Source organism: Planococcus citri, chromosome 1 (assembly GCF_950023065.1).
Source record: "Planococcus citri chromosome 1, ihPlaCitr1.1, whole genome shotgun sequence".
NCBI classification, from domain to species: Eukaryota; Metazoa; Arthropoda; class Insecta; order Hemiptera; family Pseudococcidae; genus Planococcus; species Planococcus citri.
In genome coordinates, this window is record NC_088677.1 from 36,132,659 (window position 1) to 36,154,658 (window position 22,000).

Genomic DNA, 22,000 nt, shown 5'->3' on the forward strand with positions numbered 1-22,000 from the left:
TTTTATTTTTTCAATATTCATCATTTGACATTTTCTTAAAATCAAATGAAAATCCGAAGGAAATGATCTGATCAAATTACATTCATTCCTTAGAATGCCCAAATTTCATTTGTGATTGAATCAGATCTGATCAACATGTCCAAATGCGTCTTTATAAAGGTCTGAAGAGATTAATCTGCACTGATTAAGTTTGATCATTATATCTTCAGATGAGCATAGCTCTAATTAGATCTATTCAGATCTGTTCATCTAGAGACGGTCGCTTTCCTGATCTGATCCGACCAAATCCTTTTTCCAAGGGAAAATGACACGAATTGACAAAATAATCATAAGAGGATGTCCAAAAAGTTGTCAATTTTATTTCTCGACTTTTTAACAATATTTGTACAGCCAATTCCTGTTCGACAGACTCTTCTTTCCTTCCACCTATCAAAAAATTTCCTACAGGAAAGGGGGATCAAGGAGGAGGAATTTTCCAAATTTTTTCAAAAAAACGAAAAAAATACCAAAAAATCACTTTTGAAAAAATCTGAGATCTATTTTGAAAAAAGTTTCAAAAACACTAAATATTTAACATCTTGCTGAAAAATGAAAAATTGAAGCCTTCTTTTCAACAATGTAAAAAAAGTTGAAATGTTACAAAAATATTTTCTTATACTTATTTTTGATAATTTTTTCAACTGAAGAAAAGATTACTTATAGCAGACAAAATGCACAAGTCGAAAAAAATTGAACATAAAAAAAATTGAAAATCATTTGTTTTAGATTTTTTTTTAAAGTTTTTTGATTTGATGAAATATGACGTAAAATGTTGTCATATCATTTCAAACTAGAAAAAATTAGTAAAGCATTAAAAAAAAATTGAATTAGCAAATAAACTGGAAAAAATTCAATATCATAAAAAAAACAAAAACAAAAAAACATGAAATTAAAAAAAAGGAAGAGTTTTAAAGAATTGAAGCATTCTTCTGAAATTTGAAAAAGAATTATAAACTGATCAGCAAAAGCTAAAAATCCTTTCAAAATGAACCTTTCAGATTGAAAAAACAACAATCCACCAAGACCATTCGGGGATAACTTTGAAATTTCTTCAAGGAAATATTATAAACAAAATCATTATCAGAGGCAAACTTATCTAACCGATTTTCTGTCAACTTTTTAGTGATCTTCATCAAGAGCTGAAACGATGGAAATAATCGCGAATGAATGTTAGAGCGATTCGCAATCCTTGATTCGTTTATTAAATAGGTAATTGCGATTTATTAAATTTTAAACGATTTTATTTTTTCGATTTTGTTGAGATAATTTGACCAAGAAAGTAAAAAGATGAAGAAAGGGCAAAATTGAAAAAAATGAAATCAGTTTTGAAAGTACTCGAGTGAACAAATAAAATGATGCATTTAAAATATTCCTCCCCTTTTCCTTTTTTCTCGCACCCACCGTATTCTTATTAATCGGAGGTCAACGAAACATAATTCGTTATTCTGATGAATCGTTCCCGCTCCCCCTTCCACGATCTAACCTTTTATTTCGAAACAATTTCGCACCAAAAATTTGTCGCAGACCAAGGAAAAGAACACTAAAAAGGACGGAGGAGCACAACGAGTATTTTTCGTCGACTAAATCGTTACCACTACTTGTCTGCAAGATATCAAATAATTCTATCATTTATCGTCGTCGATATCTAACACAATGGAGAATCGGTAACCGTGAAACTGACACCACCTTAGAACCTCACCTCGGGAAAAATCACTGGACCACGAAAGAAGACAATCGAATTACATATTTAAATTCGCATTTACGATTCGTCCGATCGCAAATGTGTATCGTAATCGCCTTAATCTTTCAATACTCACTTGTAAGTCGTAAGTTAAGTAAAGTTTACGACGAGATAGTTGTCACAGTCGTCGTCGACTGGAGTCGTTATTTTCTTACATTAATTCGCAATTACATTCGTATACGCATACGTTTGGCTGACATCACCGTTATGTTTATACACAAAACGAAAGAGAAAATAAACACCCAAAAAAAAAAGAGCACCGGTGCCGGTGTAACGATTCCCATAATTCTGTAAATAAATCAAACACATACGAACGAAAGTATTCGACAATAATTTCGTCGCAATATTTCAGAAAATTTCGCAGCCAAACAGAATATTAAAGAAGGACGTAAGTAATGTAAGCATAAAATCGATCATCATCGAATTCGTTAATAGGGCTACTCGTACATGCTTTCACCGTTACAGCATTCCAAAAAAATTTCGAATACCATTTACCACAAATATACGTACGTACTACGTACATTACACATACATATGCCCAAGATGTAACGTATTATCGAAAAATTTCACGCCTCGGTTTTGTTTTCATTTAATTATCGTTACGTGCGTAATTGTACTCGAAACTCGATGCACATATATCGAATGGGCAAGTACTTGGCATCTTGTAGACATTTTTTAGAATATGTACTTAATTCTAATAGGGTAGGTAGTTTACTGGCGTCTTACGTCTTTTTCGTTGATTTCATTGGCTGCGTTGACTATACCATCTAAACATTGATTAATAATAGGGAAAACTTTTCTTTCTACTTCGGCCGAATGAGCCATGAAATTTCTAATATTTCGGATTCTTTTTTCATCCAATTCTTGCAGCTGTCTGAATATCTCTGGCATTAAAACCTGATAATGTTGATACTGAAACAAACAAAAATCAAACATATTATCACAGTGTCGTTCACTTCATGTCATCGAGGAGCAGATAAAATATACGCGAGATAACAATTAACAATAACGCGCGTTTTCCTGTCTTTCTGTAATACTCTCTGCTTCTCTATCTGCACGCCTGTCTCTTTCTCTTCGTTGATCTGCTGCTCAGGCCTTAGCAACCTTCGCATTTCCTCATTACTATCATCATCGCATAAACGAAAGACAAAGCATATTTTCATTCATGAATCGGTCAACAGCGAATAAAATGACGCGGAAATGAGTACTCTTTAATAACAAGTGCACGTGGGGAAGATGAAGAGCAGAACGAGAGGGAGGGGGTGTAAATCGAACCTCAAATACGTTTCCCAACGAAATATCGTTGATCGTTCAATAAAATTTATGTTCAAAATATCTCAAAAAACCTCGTAGAAAAAATTAATCACAATTCGCAGGAGAAAAATTGAATGCTCTATCATTTTGTTTTTCTTCATTTTTTTTTCGTATGAAGTCTTCAGTTATTAACAAAAATCGATCTTTCTTGTCAATACGAGAAAAAAATGCAAACTTCCCATCAGCAAAAATAATTTAAAATTGAATTTTTCAACTTTTGCTTAAAATATCATCTCAAAAATAAAGCCTTGGAGAAAAAAAAACAACCACATAATACTGATCGGAAACCCCTCTAAAATTCTGTTTCTCGTCGAATTTTTCGTAGCATCGCCGTTTCTCCTCAAAAATCAACTTATTGGAAAAAAACTAAAGGTTTGCCAAAAAATAAATAAATAAAAAATTATAAGGCATATGAAATCGTCCGTACATATTTTCAAAAAAAAGGAGTGATTTCGCCAATTTTCAATTTAGAACAAAATTTTAATTTAAAAAAAAAAAAACTTGTCAAACAAATTTTTTCATTTCTAGCAAATTTTCTATTTTGTTTTGTTTTGTTTTTTTTTTATTGGAAAAAATGCAAAGTATTCTAAAAGTTAGGGAAAATATGTACAATAAAAATCAAGTTCTCAGTTGATAATGATACTCAAGAAGCAATTAAAATGTCATTCTGGAATCTCCACAAAATGACACCAAGAAAGTGCAACATTTTTACTGGCTTGCAGTTGTGACACGTTATCTTGAGAATTGTTGTGATAAAATTGGCCAGAAAAAGCCCACAGAAATGGTGGATTTTCAGGTTTGAACCACTCGAAAGCAGATGAAGATCACATTTAAAACCACTGAAAATAATTTCCATGCTTGAAATTTGAAAATTAAAGAAAAATATGCATACAAACAAACGAATGGATTACAGAACATCCGTTGAGTATTCGAATCGAATAGTGATTTTTCTTTTGACACAAGCCAACAAAAATTTCGAGTTAAACTTCGAATAACTTCACTTTACTGTGTTTTTCACTCATTATTACATAAAAAAATGCATATAGCATGTTTTGAAATGATCGATGCCAAAAAAATATTAAAGAAGCGCCCGAACGAAAAAACGATTGGATCTGACCAGATTTGATCAGATCCAGACATTCCAAGCCAAGGATTCAATTAGATCAGAGTTCTGATCGGATCAGATCTCTTCAGACCTAATAATTTTTCCCCGAGAAAAGTTGAAATTATTCGAAAAAACTTAATGTTTTTTACGCGAAAACAAACATTTTTATTACGTTTACAACATTTACTAAAAAAAAATTGTCTTCACAAAAAATTTCCGATTTCTTCCTTTCTTTGACAGAATACTCAAAATTTTCACTTTTTTTCCATAAACTGATTGAATTATTTTTGAAATTTTGTTTTTTTTCAGATTTGGAATTTTAAAAAAATGACTGGCTGCTACAGTGACGGATTTTCAAATTGAATGGCTCAAAAGTAAGCGAGCACTTCATTTTCAGCAGCTTCTAAATCATTTCCACACACATACAAAACAATTTCAAAACGTCCAAAGAAAAAGAAATTTTGCTGAAAGCTCGAAAATAGCGACAAAAAATAAATCTAGAATGTCCCAGATCAAAAATTGGTCTGCCAGAATGACTATCTGTCAGCGGCTTGTCCTTCTCATCATGTCAAGATACAAAACACATAATACCAAAAATCGATTACTTCACACCTAATCAAAACCTCTGCAAAATACTACAAACAATTCGATTTTTACTCATACTTAATGTTGCCACTCGAAATAGACGTATTTTGTAATCGTAACATTACGTACGTAGTAGGTATGGTACATTAGATTGAAGTACTTTATTTACCTGTAATTCGTTGGTTTTTTGTAACTGACTGGCGTATTCGTTTTTTGATTCATCGCAGTGTTGATTCTTAATAGACATATTTATCCTTTGTTTTTCGACCTCGGCTCTAGATAAATTAAAATCGGCGTCGGCTCGTTGAAAATTATCTAACGCGCGTTCCGCCTCTCTGGACGCTTTTTCATAATTTTTCTTCGCCCTTTCTAAAGCTGCGATTTGACTAGACAATGCGGTCATACATCTGGCTCCGTCTTGTAAATACTGAAAAATAAAAACAAAATGTCTAAATTATTCTAATTGCACTCGTCATTTTCGAACGCGAAATAGGTCACTGAATAATGTTCCACGAAAAAAAAACCAAGCCACAAACGGTAATTCATATACCAAAGAAGGACCCTTCAGAAAGCTCGAGGAGTTGCTTTTTATCCTTCAACCTTTTTTCTTCATACGTAGACTTTTTAAAACTGCTCGGGAATATGGTAATGGAACGATTTGAGACACACTTCATAATTCTTTTTAAAATGCAGCTCGTTTAGAGTATTTTTTTCACGTTTTTAAATCTTTGGAGTTACCTACTTTTGGAATTGAAATGAAAGTAACCAAAATGTAATTCATACGTAAATTACAAATTTTTACAATTATTTTATTTTATTTTAACCGATACTGAATTTTTTATCACGAACATTTTGAACGATAAAATAGAGTAACTTACGCCTTCTATTTCGTGAAAAAAATTTTCAGACAAGAATTTCGCATATAAAACTACACCTTACGAGCCAGTAAAACCATTTTATATATTTTTTTTTCTCAAAAGAAAGCTGTAAAATAGAATTTACTATAAATAATACCATATTGACTTCGGGCAAATTCTACAAGGTCGAGATAGTCTTTCTTTATTTTTAGTTTATCGAGGTTTCGGAAAACATAAATCAGGGAAATACAGTGTGATCCGGATAAGATGTGAAATATTGAAATCGCTTGAAGGGGAGTTCAAGGTCGAGTTAAATTCACACTGAGGAGTGGAAAAATGTAGTCCATTTGGATTTTGAAAAAAAATTTTTTTTGCACTCGTAGCAAAAATGGCTTCTGAAAAATAGAGGAAGGGAGAGAAATGAGCCCAGACTAAATCTGAAGCAAAAGGAAGAAAATTTCAACATCAATAACTATCTTTTTAGAATTCGAAAATTTTTCATTATACCATCTTAATAATCGATTTCCATCAAATTCAAGTTGTACGAGGGGAGGAAATGAAGCAGTGAGATATAAAAATAGCTACCTAAATGTTTGGTAACATGTAAATACGCAGAATAAAATTGTAAAAAAAAAAATTATTTTCCTGGAAACAGAACGAATAGGAGAATTATATGAATAGAAATAGCCTAAAGGATCGATAAAGTGACATTATAGGTCAACAAACGCAGATTGCGCCAACTCTTCTACGTTTTGGTTTTTATCGATGTCAGCTTCACTGACCTTCAAATGAAGATTCTATGTATATAAGTACCATGGCTCGCTATGGTAGGAAATTGGGCGTCAGTTTTTTTTGAACGTGGAGTAAAATACGACATTTGAGAAGAAATTCGAAATCGAAACATTAATTTGTTTCCTTTTTTAATCGAAGTTTTGGAAAACATTAAATTCGATTCATCCTAAAAATGTGTTTCATTCATTTTCATAGAAATTGGAGATTTTTTTTTCAAACGATGAAAATATAAAATGAAAGAACACTACGTTAAACTTACCTTTTTTCTTTCTTCTTTAAAATCCTTAACTAAACAGGTAATTTCTCTAATAACATCAGACTGTAAATTTTCAGCAATAACTTCATGCTGGCCAGCTAAATCAGTCACCTCTCCCATAACTTTTTTGAACGCTCTACATGAGGTAAATCTGAAACAAAACGCACAAAATTATAAGTTACAAAAATTCATTCAAACGAACAAAAGTTCCTACACTGAAAAAATACCATTTCAAATTGAAAATCTGAAATTGCTGAGTCGACGGGTCAAGGGAGGGCATAGAAATACCTAGGCGAATTCATTAGTCAAGTTTGGTAAAATTGCATTTTCAACTAATCATAAGTATAGTAAAATTGGTGTGGGTTTGAGCGATGAAATTTAGCAGAATCGAACTCAAGGAAGGGCTGCAAACAAAATTCACTTGAAAAAAATACGTAAAATATTGGCATTTTCATATGGTTCAACAACTTTTTTCTTAATAACCCCCTTCCCTCTACCTTCACATGGTGAAATTGGCTAAAAAAAAAAAACTCGACAACGCAGTTTGAATCGACTTCGTCGTCAATTGCTGCCAATTCTTCAGCTCGCTGGTAACGATAATCGAAAATTTCGCATCTTACATACACATTACAGACACTAGCACCATCACACACATTCGTTAAACGTGACTCTACGGGAGACGTATTTTAATTATTAATTTTAAAATTAAACATGGCGTAGTTGTCGCTGCGCTGGTACACTGACTACAGCATCAAGAACATTCATACGTAAAATGTATACAGAATGCTACAATACACACAATGTTGAATTTCCTCACTTCAAACATGCTTTATCGCCAACGTGTTTCTCAGCAAAAAAAAAATTACACAAGCCATCATGCATTTCACTGCACTACTAAATGCAAAAAAAAAAAAAAACGGAATTCACAACACAGATAACGCTGAAAGTAGGTACCAATATCTACAATACCTATGTAAACAATAAAACGAGAACGGATCCTTTCTGATATGTTAATGACGGACAGACACCCAAGGTCGGATATTTCTTCGATGTTTTTGTTTTCATTTATGGTTGGTACGTGTACCAACTACTCGTATTATTCACGTCATAATGCATACCATGCAGGCTACCTCACTCGTACCTTCGTTCCCGTCTTCGTACCTTTCATTAAATTACAATTTAATTTTCATCTCGAAAGTTCGCAGATTCCGAATCCTGTCCTAGATACCGATATCGTGATTTTACACGAAATTTTACCACGTGCGAATGAAAGGATGAGTAACCACAATAATTCACCATTGAAGTCTGACATCTATACTATAAAGCTGCAAGAAAAATAAATACCCAAAAAATTATATCAATGAATGACTATACCTACAATCTACATACAATACAACCTTTTCCCCACCATACAAATTCCGCCATACAATAGAAAAGAGGGGAAGTGATCTTGTTAGCTTCCCTCTCCAGCTTGGGCACTGCTCAAAATGCAAATTTGATGATCACTTATAGTCATAGGTCATAGCTAATGAGGGGAAGAAGAAGGTAGAAATACTCGTAGGTAGGAGGAAGTTGAAGTTGATTCACGGATCAAGGATACTTGATTTTCAAAAATGAGAAAATTCAAACAAATTCCAAGAAATTGACACATAGAATGCAAATGTCATATCCCTCGCAACATCAACATAGGAGTTGTTCTCCACCGATAACATATGCCAGACCGGTCAAATTATAACAGTACATATGCATTTACCAATGACGTAGTCATGAGTCAAACATCTCGTCAGCCAGCCCATAAACCGTTTCATTCTGTCTTCCCACTCTATCGTCATCGATTAAATCGATCTCGTGAATCAATTGCATAGGAATTGTGCTGCCGATCGAATGTCTTGGCACCTTTCGTAAATTTTATCAGACATCTACGTCTACTAGGCCTGGTAGTAAAACCTATACCAGCCACGATAAAAATTGCGAAAAATTCTCCGGCGAGTCATACGAATATGACGCTCAGCTTGAGGTCACAAATACTACTAACAAGCCGGTACACATGCAACACTACAATCGTCATTCTTCGTCTTGTTAATGAAAATGATAAACATGGTAAAAAATCTTGAAACGATCGTTTATTCATAAACGATGATTCAGCTTACTATAGAAGTTTATTTTACACCACGTCTCGTGTCCGACGTTCCAATTCAAACGCATTTATTTATAATACGCAGAATACAGCTTCACGATCTGCGTCTGTATAATTCGTCTTAAAATCAATTATTCCGACACCTTCGTTGGCTATATGCTGCTCTTTGCTCCGGTTTCAAAAAGAAATGGTGAGTAATGCTCTTTCTATGAGTACGTAGACGTATGTATATCCGACGACGTAGTGCTGCTTGTGCTTACTGCCTTTTCTACTAATGGATTGGAAAGTTCGAAAATTTCTAACCAAGATTCGGTTACAGTAAAATATTATGACACGATAATTGATACACGCTGTGCTTATCTTTGGCAAAAGGTTATTACTCTTTTCTTCATCATACTGCACACCGACCACACGGAGACTCTAATTCGCCATTTTCATTGGATTATTCAATTTCAAGGTTCAAACACACATGAGAAGAAAACTTTGAAAACGGACAAATTTTCAATTTTTTCAAAAAGATTCATAGAAATCTGAAATCTACAATAAGAGAGTGAAAGGGTTAATTTCAAAATTTTTACATCCAAAAATCAGATATCATAGCAGTACATATTTGTAAAAAAAGTAGATAATTCAATTGGTATTTTAAAAAATTACTCAATGAACCCCCCTCTCATCTACCACTCATTTTTTTTCAATCGTTTACTCATAATGATAAGTGACATTTTTTGATACACAAAAATGCTCATGTTATAAAATTCGTTTGCATTTTTAGATACAAAATAAATTGGTCAATTAAGATTTAACAAAAGACTGAAAATTTATCCAATTTCATTCAGGTATTCAGAAATTTTTTTTGTCCCTTTTTTTAAAGCAAAATTAATTTTTGTTTCAAGAATAATGACTATGGCACGTCAAACTTGAAAAAAAAAGATAGATAGCCTCAAAAATGAAACAAATCGATAAGCACCTTTACTGGGACTAATATGCCCAAATTTTACCTCCCGGATCACCCTTCCCTATTCAAGGTGAAAAAACCTATTCTCCTCTTATTTTTGAGGCTCAACTATTTCAAATTGATTTAGGTGGTTCAAATTTGGCACAACAAGTGAAAAGGTGTAACAAATGAGCCGTTTATAAGTTTCAATCCTTTAACTTTATATGACCTTCCTTTAGGATCAAAAAAATCGATTTTTAACCGAACTTTCGCCTCTCCCTCACTACTTTAAGAACTACCTGCAGCCTCTCCAAATTCAGTGAGGGGTCCAAATGTGCGTTTTCCAGGTTTCAACCTTTCAACCAAATTGAACCTCAATCGAATATCGAAAAGGCTTGATCTCTCAGCTATTTTTGTTGCAGTTTTTGACTTTGAACCCGACTGTCCCCCTCCCCTATTGAATCAAGGAGTACTAATTCGCAACGTACAATGGAAGATGCCATAGATGTGCCTTTTGTAATTTTTTTTTCAATAGAGTGACACTGAATAGTTTGAGTCAGATTACCTAATTTTGAAAAAGTGTTGAGTTGGTTCCGTCTTTCTGGACACTAACAAATTTTTCAATGGTGGATTGATCTGTACATTTTCATTATTCTTGATATTAAAATACATACACTAATACTCGAATAAAATAACTCCATTGCAAATTGGACACTGATTAAATCTACACGATGTACATTTTATACAATACATGACGACGTAATTCAGTAGCTGTCTCATTGAGGCGATGACAAGGTACTAATTTAAATAGTAGTACACTGCGGATGATCCAAGTCCCACCGCTATATCCGCGCTCCAACTCGCCTAATTTGTAATATACGTATCAAATTTCTTTTCTTCTATCCGAGCGACGCGACGCGACGATAACAATGATTTATGAATCGACCAAACAACACTTTCATTTACCCATATATGTACGTAATAAAAATAATAACGAAGATGATTCGCCGCCAGTACCAACAATAACCTTTGCCAATATACTTCGAGTACACCAGCACCCAGCAAGATTTCTTCTTTCGTTCGTAATTGATAATAACACACAGCACAACATTGCTACAGTGTTCTCAAATCAAAAAAATGATAATAATTGCGCTCTTTCGACTAGATAAAAAAGCTAATTATATATCCATTCTTATAAACGGAACTATACGAGTACGTATACCATTCAGACAAAATGCAATGTACGAGTACATACTACGCCAGACATCCTAAACTTTGATCTCGCTCATATCTAGATTTTTCGTTCATGACTTTAACGTCTTCGCTGTTTGGCTATTTCTGCACGTTATCGTCGCCGAGGCGAATTTCAATACACGACCTTTATTCGTTACAGGAGATCACTATTCGCGATGACTTTTTTTTTCTCGTATTATTCTATGCGCACTGCATGTGAAAAGAAAAGTAAAACAAAAAGCCCTCAAACGACGAATCGTGCCGTGTTTTTCTGACGTAAGTGTAAGTGAAAACCATCCTTTTGAACTTTGGCATTGTTACGTTGAATGAAATGTTGATATTACACGAGATTGCTGAACTATACATCGGCCAATTCATACATCAATAACACGTTTCCTCAAAAATTTTCGAGACGAGAAGATAAATCAAGTAGGCATATTTTACGAACGCCGTTTTGTAAAATAACCCTTTGATGTACGGTACAACGTGGAAAATTCTTCCATCCACTTATAACTCTTTTTTGTGGCATTAATTTGTACGCCATTTTGAGCTGCTCAAAAAGGAATACAGCTCTTTGGTCACAATTCATAAATTTTGGAAATTTCCCCTTTTGTAGCATTTAATCGCCCCCTTACACCGAAATTCGTCAAGAGGATAAACGAATCACAGAAGCAGAATATAAGTGAAGACAAAAAAGTAAGATAAAATAATGATTCTTCAAAATGCAGAAATACATCTGCTAAAAAATTGAAAAATAAAATTACCGCGCATTAATTTTTATCAAATCACATGAACCACGAGTTCAATAAAATTCCATGAAAAAAAAATGACAAGTCGAAATGTCGCGAGCAGGCTATCAGTGAAAATTTATCGCATTGCTAGAGCTGGGATTTTTATTTCTATGGACTAGAAAAAGCGCATATTTGATAAGATTTCCACAAATCATGAAATTTTCTAACGAATGAGGCCAACATTAATTCGTATATTTTGCATATTTTAGGGGGGAAACTTACATATTTCTGTACATTTGAACATTCTCTAATTATTTTTTGTGCATATTAACGGAAATTTTGCAAAAATTGAGCTTTTTAAGACTTTTTTTGTACGAAAACTCGCAACACTGCTAAAATGTCATCGAGAACATTTTTTCGTGGAATAATTTATGAATTTTATAAATGACTTGTTTAGCCTATTTTTTAAAAGTGCAAAAATTTGGGTGAAAAAATCACATAAAATATTGCATATTTTCATCATATTTCTATACATAAAAATCCCAGCTCTACACATTACATGCGGTTTGATTAATCGAATCCAGCCATTTTTCAAAATCTGACTACATTCAAAACTTTAAATCAGGTCATTTACTTAAGCTTCTTTTCTTAATATGTACTTGCATTAAAGTTATGAAGTTGGGCGATATGGGTGGTATTTCATTTCAAGAGTCTATTTATTCGACATCTGACCCACAAAATTGACATGATTTTGGTTGGATGAAAATTTCGAAATTCAAAATTTGCAAACCAACCTCACCTCTTCGCCCTTCACTTCTCTCACGTTACCACAGGCGCATTTAAATATTTTCGCAATAGAAACACAGACCACATAAATTTTTCAACCGAAAGCTTATATTGTGACACTTGGAGGACTCGTAACCAAAAAGTAAGTTGAAGTTCGTTATTAGCACCCCTGAAAACACATCAAACCATAGTTCACACGAATTTTTCAATTTTTTGGCATTTTAAGGGCCTATTCAGGGGCTGGGAGGACTTATATAAAAAAAAGTGAAATGAAATTTGAAATCAGTGGTAATGAATCGAACATTCAAACTTTTTTTTACGATGAAGAAGGAGTCAAAAATACCATTACGTTTCAACTAGCCGTTTTTTAAATTTTCAAGCTTTTTTATAGCACTTTTCCAATGTATCAATCATTTTCAAAAATGAAAATTCGAAAATAACTTCTACAGAAGTGGGCAAGAGTTTATGATATGCTCTCTGAAGCAAAGCGAGAGCGTAAAATTCTTTACAAAATGATTGTTTTAGAATATCAAAGCAAGGTTTATTCAACCTTTTCAACGTACCTACATAATAAATATATTAATCAAAAAAAATGAATAAATAAATACTACGAAACTATTTTTTCGATTAAAACAAATCGCGATAATTAAATTCAAAAAATACCATGACTCGTTTCTCCCAAAATATGTACTACACATGGATGATCACAGAAAATATTCGATTTTGCTTATCATCCATCACGGATAATTTACACTAAGTAAAATGGTAATTCGAGTAGCAGCAATTAATCAGTGTTGTTTCAACATTGACGCGCGAATTTACCTACCCAACATACACATTATAATGTGCAGTGTGCATTTTACAAAGGTACATATTTGTATTATTCCTTTTTTATTGGTACATATATTTTTGCAAGTACGTTTACATTCGGTTATTGGGGCGTGAAACGCGTCTAATTAATACACGCTCTTAGGAGAGGTTCTGGTCAGACGATTTAGCGGCGTGGGAAATTGTACGTTGTGGTAAAAGGACGTCCGTAATATGGAATTTTTTCAGCGTTGAAAATTTCATACAGAAAACGTGAAATGCTACCAATAAGTACAAGGAAAAAAATCGGGGATTCAATTCGAATTATTACTTTTTTTCTTATTCCTGTGTAAGACAAATCAATGCGGCGATGTAATGGTTTATTTAATTCGATGCTAGCAATTTGTACATAGCATAGCGTTGGGTTTCATTCGGCTGTGACGATTAAAGTATGTGGTAGGTTAGGTTCGGGTTGTAGCAATGATGTAGGTGGAAGTGGTTGAACTACGAATTGAAGGTTTGGTTATGTGTGGTTGGTGTTATGGAATAAATGAACTTGACGTGATCTGGATGCGATTCGCGTGAATGTAAAATATGAATATATTTCAACGTATTATAGTCGATAATAAAGCTACCACTGCCAGTACCACCGCTGGATGCTATTGAATTAATCATTTTTTAAAGAAGTTGGGAACTGTGTCTGTGGCATCTGGCGATAGATTGATGGTTCGTTAAACAGATATAGACCTTTGTTTCGAGTGAAGATGTTATACAAGGAAATTATAGGTAAATGAACAAGAGGGAAATATCGGATACAAAATTATGAAACATAGCGGTTAGAACTTTTCCAACGCATTGGGAAAATATTGTTTGAAACACCTAATGCACATCAAAAACAAGCAGGGAAAGTAAAAAAATGAAAAATTTGCATCGTAAACTCAAAATACAAGTATGCATTTAAAGTTTTTATAAGCATGACATGGCATAATATTGAAAAGTCAGCAATTTTTTCCACAAGTTTTCACGTTGCAATACTTAGTGCAATAATGAACTGGTGGAAGGCAATGGCTTTGAAACCGAAAAGTTTCTTCTTAATCACCAAGTAATGTTTTTCTTTTACGAAATTCTGTATCCAATTTACTCTGAGATCATCAAATCACTTGTGATTGGCTACTCTGCACACATTTTCATCTTCAGAAACATTATCAAACAATGGAACCACAAAAAATTGTTGTGAAACAACCTCTACCTTTCTTATGATGGTGCAAAAGACACAGCTGGTTAAGAAGGGCCAATCGATCCCGTGCTGCGATTTAAAAATTGGAATGGTCAGAACTTTTTCTTCTTGTAAATTGGAAGTAGTTCACTCGGAAGGGGTTATCAGGGGTTCCCAAAATGGCGCGATCCAAAAATCATAAAACATGAAAAAAATTAACGAATTTGATCCAAATTCAGATTGATGGAGTAGTTCGACGACTTTCATACCAATTTCGAAAAACAAAATTCGACCAAAATTGACTACTTCTGGTGTGAAAAATCGTGAAAAAAATGTGAAAAACTAAAAATATACTTTGAATTTCCAAAAATTGTCCTTGGTAGTGTTCAACACCACTACAGGTTTGAAAAAATTAGATTGAAAACTGCCAAAGATAGAAATTTTCAACAGAAATGTCCATTTCATCCCTTTTAGAGGGATTAGGAGTGAACTAGCAATCTGAAAATTTCGTTACGTGGGGTTTGGACCCCCAAAACCAATTTTTACTGGTAAATTTCAAAATCCAAATGAGGGGTCCATTCACATTTCTTGCCCAGCTATTCTCTTTTCATTTTCGATCAATCTTTAGAAGATAAACCTTCCATAAAATCGCTAAATTCCGTCTTACTTTTGACGAAGTTTCAATTTACCCACAATGTCACCAAAAATTTCAGTAATGTTATGGTAATACACAACATTTCAATTCTTTGCCCCATAAGAAAATATGTACACGAGTATCATTAGTGATTTATCGTAATGTAATGTCTTTAAATATTCAAGGCTAGCTGTCATTCGCTAATTAATCACACCAGTAGCCAGAATTTGGTGTATCCCCCTTCACGTATCTTATCGAAATGTTCGATCTTTCAGAATCCGGCTCATAATGATCAACGATCTCCAATACATCAAGTATGACTTTTTGACGAATAACTACAATTAATATCTAATCTTTAGTCACCATTACCTTGGACCCAGCAACCAAAAATCATTATCAAATACACGTAGGTCTAAGTGTAAGTACAGTATGGAATCACTTACTGGTAATCTTCCTCTTCTTTTTTCTTAGGTTGATAATTCTTGACCAGTCTTCTGTAAGCAGAAAAAGAAAACGCAATTTGTTTAACACCAGCTCTTCGGTAAGTATAGAGGGATACTCGTATAAATAAGTATATCAATAAAATTATTTTATTTCCATTTGGACGGTTTCCTTACACAATTGCCGAGCCGCAGCCTCGTCGGTATTTACACGCAGAATGATTAAAGCTTTTCTTTTCATACCAACGCTTACTTATACAGAATAATCAGAGTACGAAATCCGGACAACGAAATCACAGTACAGAGGTAGGTGCATTATACCTACACATAAGTATATGTGAATTGAGTATGGCCAGCACCATATCAACCATTTATATGTATGTATGCACCTTGACAACGACATCGTATCCATAAAAAAAAAAGAAGAGAAGAGAAGATCCGTATAAGACACATAACTTTATACCGACACCCGCGAACCATCCGACAAAATATACTTTTAACCCGTTAACTCGCGAAAAATAACCGATTTACACGGTCTGAACGGCGAACCTCGGCCCAGTCGTATAGAGTCCGGTTACAGCATCTATAACCAACCGTAACACCAACGACGATACCGTAATTTTTTGTACTCCGTAATGTAACACCGTGAAAAATACACTTGTCCACTTAATAACCTCGCGGCCATGCCATAGCATTTACGACAAAAATGAATTCTCCGACCGGAACGCGCGCTTCGCAATGCAACTTCTTCAACATGTTGGTCTCTTGGACATCAACGTCCTCGTCGTCATCTTGGTCTTCATCCATACAAAACCTAATATTCTCGCAGCAATCTTAGATAATTTTCAAACATTTTACACACCTACATAGGAGGTCTGATCAATACGCCAGAATGAAAAAAAAAAATCACAACAGATTCGGCGCCTTTAGCAATTATATCGCTTTAATTTTCATTTCTTTAGGTGACACCGCGCTCACAAAACAATTTTCACATGAGATGGATCTATTCGCTATTGTTTACGTTGATTCCGTAGTCCGTAATACTCTTTTCGGCTGAATTGTCGAGTGAAAGAAAATTTTTAGTCGAATTAACTTTGGAAAAAAACCATGGTTGAAGAATTTTATTCGCGGAGAAAAAATAGGAGTTTTTGGAATATCATTAGAGTATCCAGCAATCCATCTTATCTTCTTGGTACTACTTAATTATACACTTATTTTTCTTCGGTTCAAAGTTCAAACCGATCAAATTAGCTTGCAACTTGATAAATGGGAGTCCATCTGGCAGCACCTTAACATCATTAGAGTGGAAGAAGTACAGATTAATCGCACATTTTCGACAGATCTTTTCTACATGAGGAGTAAAACTGATAAAATCGCATGAAACTGAAACCGCAATTACCACTCAATTCCATTTATACTGACACTAACACTCTTCAATTTTCTTTTTTCTACAGAGCCTGTTTCTAGGCCAATAAACGTAACAAGATTCGCCCAAATTGTATACGAGTATATCTTGTATGATATCTTCAAAAAAAAACTTATATTAAATTAATTTAACCAGAATTATGAACATATTAGTGCGTTTTAAAATGATGATCTGAGATGCACGATTTCAAAGACATAAAATCTACAATTTTTCATCAATTTATGCCAATTTTTGAGAAGTTTCATGGGTACGTACCTAATACTTTTAGGTATATGTATCTACTAAAATCCAGAAAGCTATATTCGTGCTTTTTTGGTGCCTTTTTCGTACTCCCAGAATGAAATTTCGTACCGCGTCGATGTCGTCAAATCTACTCTCATAGTTACACCCCCCCCCCCCCAAACAAAAGTCTCCAAGGTGTCCCAGATTTTTAAAATATTTTAATACACGATTTTTTCGATATTTTTTTTCATGAAGGAAAGTACTACAGGGTGTCCACTCATTTCTGGAAATGATTTTCACTGACTTTTCCAGGTTTTCCAGACCAATTTTTCTATTTTTCCAGACTATTTTTCTCAATTTTCTATGCTCATCCTTAATTTAAAAAAAAAAAAATTTGGGGGGGGGGGGTAATTTTTTTTCATAAGCTTCTCTTCGAACTGGATACTTCTTCGGATATAAAAAACAGCTCAACTTTGATTATTAACTTTTTTAATTAAAAATAAATAAAACATACATCAAGTTTGGCCAATTGATAAAATACCTATGTATTCATATAACTTCTGAAAATTTTTCTTTTCTTTTTTTGATTTTTGAAGGCCACAAAATGTGAAAATTGTTCATCTTAAAATGAGAGACAAATTGGCCCGAGCGAAGCGAGGGCGAGATCTTGTGAAAATTTTCATTTCAAGATGCCTGAAAACGAGTTTTTTTTTTGAATGCGAGGAATGTTTATTTTTTGGTTTTTTAAATTTTAATATTGGAATGGATGTTTTTTTGAAGGAAGTTTACTCTTGAAAAAGAAAAGAGAACAGGCTCGAGCGAAGCGAGGGCGGAAGCTTCTGAGAATTTGAGTTTCGAGAGTCATAAAAACGAGGTTTTTTATGTGAGGACGAGTAGCTTTGTTTTGGCTTTTAAAATTTTAGAATATTTGAATTATGTTTGGTTTTTTTAGTGAGGACGGAGTAGCATTTTTTTTGGCTTTTAAAATTTTAGAATATTTGAATTATGTTTTTTTTTTTTTTTTTTGAAGGAAGTTGATTTTGAAAAATAAAACAGAACAGGCCCAAGCGAGGGCGAAAGCTCTTGTAAATTTGTATGTATTTCGAGATGCTTAAGAACGATGTTTTTTTCGTGAGGAGTTCATTTTTTGGCATAAAAACTTGATTTTTATAATCTAGAAATTTTCATGTTGCCTTTGAAAAAGATTCAAAGAAGCCCGAGCGAAGCGAGGGCAAAAGCTTTTGAAAATTTGCGTTTCGAGAAGTGAAAAACAGTGTTTTTTTTCATCACAGGTTCTTATTCAGAATTTTCAATTGATTGTTTTTTCAAAATTCCAGGGATTTTGCGTGAAAATTACGAAATTCCCTGACTTTTCCCTGACTTTTCCAGACCGACCAAATTCCCTGACTTTTCCAGGTTTTCCAGGTTTTCCAGACCTGTGGACACCCTGTACTAAGTACATACATAAGATTTCAAGATTCATTTTATTTAAAAGAACGAGAGAATTGTCAACAAAAATTTCACATTAGTCGCACAGTTGAATTGAAATCCAGAGTCAAGACATTTTTGTGATTTTTGGACTAATTTTTTGAATCAGAAAAAGTTCGATGCAATGACTTGCAAACTTTTCATTTCTTTCCTTATACTCAAGATTTTATAAAACTATCTCATTGTTTTTCAACAATCAATTTTCAAAAAATTTGAAAAATAAAGCCAAAAAGGCCCAAGCCAAGCAAGAACCAAACAAAACTTGTGATTTGAAAAAAAAATTCTGTATTTTTTAAAAGTTGAAGCATATTGGTAAAAAATTTGAGAAGGGAAAATTCGTAATTTTGGATGAATTGCGCTTTTTTTTACAACTTTAATTCGAAAAAAAAGTGGCGGAGCAAGGGCAAAATCTTTTGAAAATTTATAATTCAAGAATTATTATGGAACAGAGAAAATTGAATAAAAATTGAAAACAACGAAAGTTTTGATAATGACGCCAATTTTTTTAAATTTTCGTGCTTTCTGGAGAAATTTCTATGTTATTTTCGTTCCTTTTTCGTGCCAGTAGACTCTTCTGATTTCTAAAATTTTGATAAATTTTTATGGAATTTTGAGATTTTATTCATTTTTTGACAATTTTAATGATCCAAACAATTTATGCGAAATTTCAATTTTACAGTTTTTATGATAGTTTATAAATAGGTAGGTATAAAAACTTTTCCGACCAAAAATTGAGCTTTTACAAGACGACCAACCAGACACAATTTCTGTTTGATGTTTTTACCACTTGTAAAGCACCATCTACCCACCAACACAATCGATACGACGTAAAATTACGCAGCAAAGAAGGATGTTCAGTGTTCACTGATTCATATGCTTACGTCTACGAAGAGGAAACAAATAATAAAACTGTAAAATAGGAAATAACGCTCAACAGTGAAATTCATACGCTTCAAGCTTCGTGTTAATTTACGGCTTCGTCTATGCCTGTGCGCAGATTTGTACCACAAGCGTTATCGTAACAATACTGTAATTACTCTCCGACATGATATCAGGAAAACAACACCGAAAGAAAAAATAAATATTTCCAATATGATCTCGTTCGACTGCAGATTACACAGAATTTTCATCGAATCGCAAAACGTATCAGAATACTACATACTCGTAGATACACAATTACACATCCGCATGACGAAAGTCTCATTTAACGCATATGGGGCGATTTTCGCATCTAACTTTCCATCATTTCCTACATCCCACCAAGTATTTCGCCAATAAATAAAATAAGACGATAAGTCTCCTTCGAATACACCAATACACCCTATCCTACGATCGGTTTTTTCTTAACGCAACAACCCCACTTGTGATTTTATTATTCAGCAGGTCGCCCACCCTTCGAACGAATGCGACGCGTTACATCACACGGTTTTCTCAACGAAAATATCGTAGCGTATTTTCCTCCTCATTGCCATTGCCACGACGACGAGAGGTACTGTTGTACTTAACTTACAACTTGCATTTTCCCAAGCATACGGTAGACTTGGTGTGATACGATGACTCATCGACTGAATTAAACGAACGCATTTTTCATAGAAAGGTACGTAACGTACGTTACGTTTGGTTAATCAATGTACACCATGATGAAATCGATAAGGAAAGGTAATCAATCGATAATTACACTTACCTTACCTATGCAGTATGCACGTATAAAAATAACGAATACATAGTGAGTGATTTACAAATGAACATAAAAAAACGTTCTTTCGTGGTTGATTAGGAATTTTCCTTCGAGCTAAGAGTCAGTATGGTCGTGTTATGGAGGAAATCACTCGATTTAATGGACTGCTTTTATCGTAGGTATACTTGGGTAGCCTTTAATTCTTAATGTTTTTTTCATTCAGGTAAACGTATTGAAATCTTTTTTGAATCTTGAAAGTAGAACTAATTTCTGGTGTGGCTACATTTCTCTAATTTGTCAGTTTAACTCAATTTTGGCCATTTAACCAGTGACGTGACAAAAATCTGTATTCAAAATCAGGTAGATAAAATAGAAGGGGAGTTCAGTATTAATCTTGCAAATGCATGAAAAGGGTAATTTGTGATAAGTACAAGAATCGTAAATTAATAATTTTTAAGTTATTTGATATTTTTTCTGCAAATTTCTGAAAATTTCAATTTTGAGTAAATAATAGGTACAGATTAAAAAACCAAATTGGCACAGAAGAATGAAAAATAATATTTTTAAACTATTGATTTTTGCATTTTTTTCACGTTAAAATTGAAAAGTGTGACTGAATAAAAATAGAAAAAAAAATCTCATCATTATACGTACAAATGAAAGCTACTTACGAATTAATCTTTAAAAAGAGGCTCAGAGCAAAAACTGAAAAACAAAAGCTGTAATTCGAATCACAGATGTCCATCCTTCCAACTACGAGTACCTACATTGCAAAACGAAAAATAATTCCACGAAACACCCCCAGCAATTTTTAATTACTATACAACAAAGAAAGCGCAACTGCAAAACCACAAATTAGGGTTAAATCTCAATCAAAATCTTAATATAAAAACACAAAAAAAAAGACAATTCGCGAATAGCTTCAGCTGATACTTCAGGTCACCGCGTTCCTTTTCAAGTTGACGCGAAAATCGATTTCCTAGTAAATTCGATGACTCATTTCTACTCGAATTGCGAAATATCTCGACAAGTATAATACCATCTTCTTCACAAGTATACCTTCATAGTAAACGTTCACTACCTACTCGAATGCATAAAAATACATTCATTCGTCGGAATTTTCAATTGAGTCAAATGCTCTGATTTAGCTCAAAAATTCGCTGAAAAACTCAAACATTCAAGTACGTAATCTGTTCTTTGAACGAATTTTCTTTACTCATCTCCAAACGAAATTTCTGGGCAGCTCTAGGGGTAGGAGAAGGACCATTTGATGAATATTCATACTATAATACGTGGATAAAAATCGGCGTTTTGTAAATAATTATCGTCGGATAACAACTTTTGGCAGCTAATTTACTAATCTAATCTGAAAAAATCGCCTCCTCCTACAATACGTTTTATTGTATGGGCATGACAATCGTGTAAACAAACTGTTCGTTCTGAACACACGAGATTTATTTTTAATTGACGGCTTTCTCGCCTATATCGGTAAATATTATAGTTCACGAATGTATTATTACAGGCAAGCCAGCTACTAGAATACAATAATAACATCTTAAACGGCACGATTCAACGTAAG

The 22,000-nt window shown here is 33.6% G+C and overlaps 1 protein-coding gene across 5 annotated transcripts in view; it reads right to left on the bottom strand.

Annotated features, from left to right (window-relative positions):
* The window catches only part of Cip4 (formin-binding protein 1-like Cip4), a 69,008-nt gene that overhangs the window by 16,380 nt on the left and 30,628 nt on the right, over positions 1–22,000 (bottom strand). For all 5 annotated transcript variants that reach the window (XM_065344379.1, XM_065344381.1, XM_065344380.1 and 2 more), the window contains exons 3-6: positions 15,611–15,661; positions 6,693–6,840; positions 4,954–5,211; positions 2,507–2,692 (exon numbers count right to left, since the gene is read on the bottom strand). In XM_065344379.1, the coding sequence (XP_065200451.1) occupies positions 2,507–2,692; positions 4,954–5,211; positions 6,693–6,840; positions 15,611–15,661 (643 nt within the window). The remainder of the gene's footprint in view (positions 1–2,506; positions 2,693–4,953; positions 5,212–6,692; positions 6,841–15,610; positions 15,662–22,000) is intronic.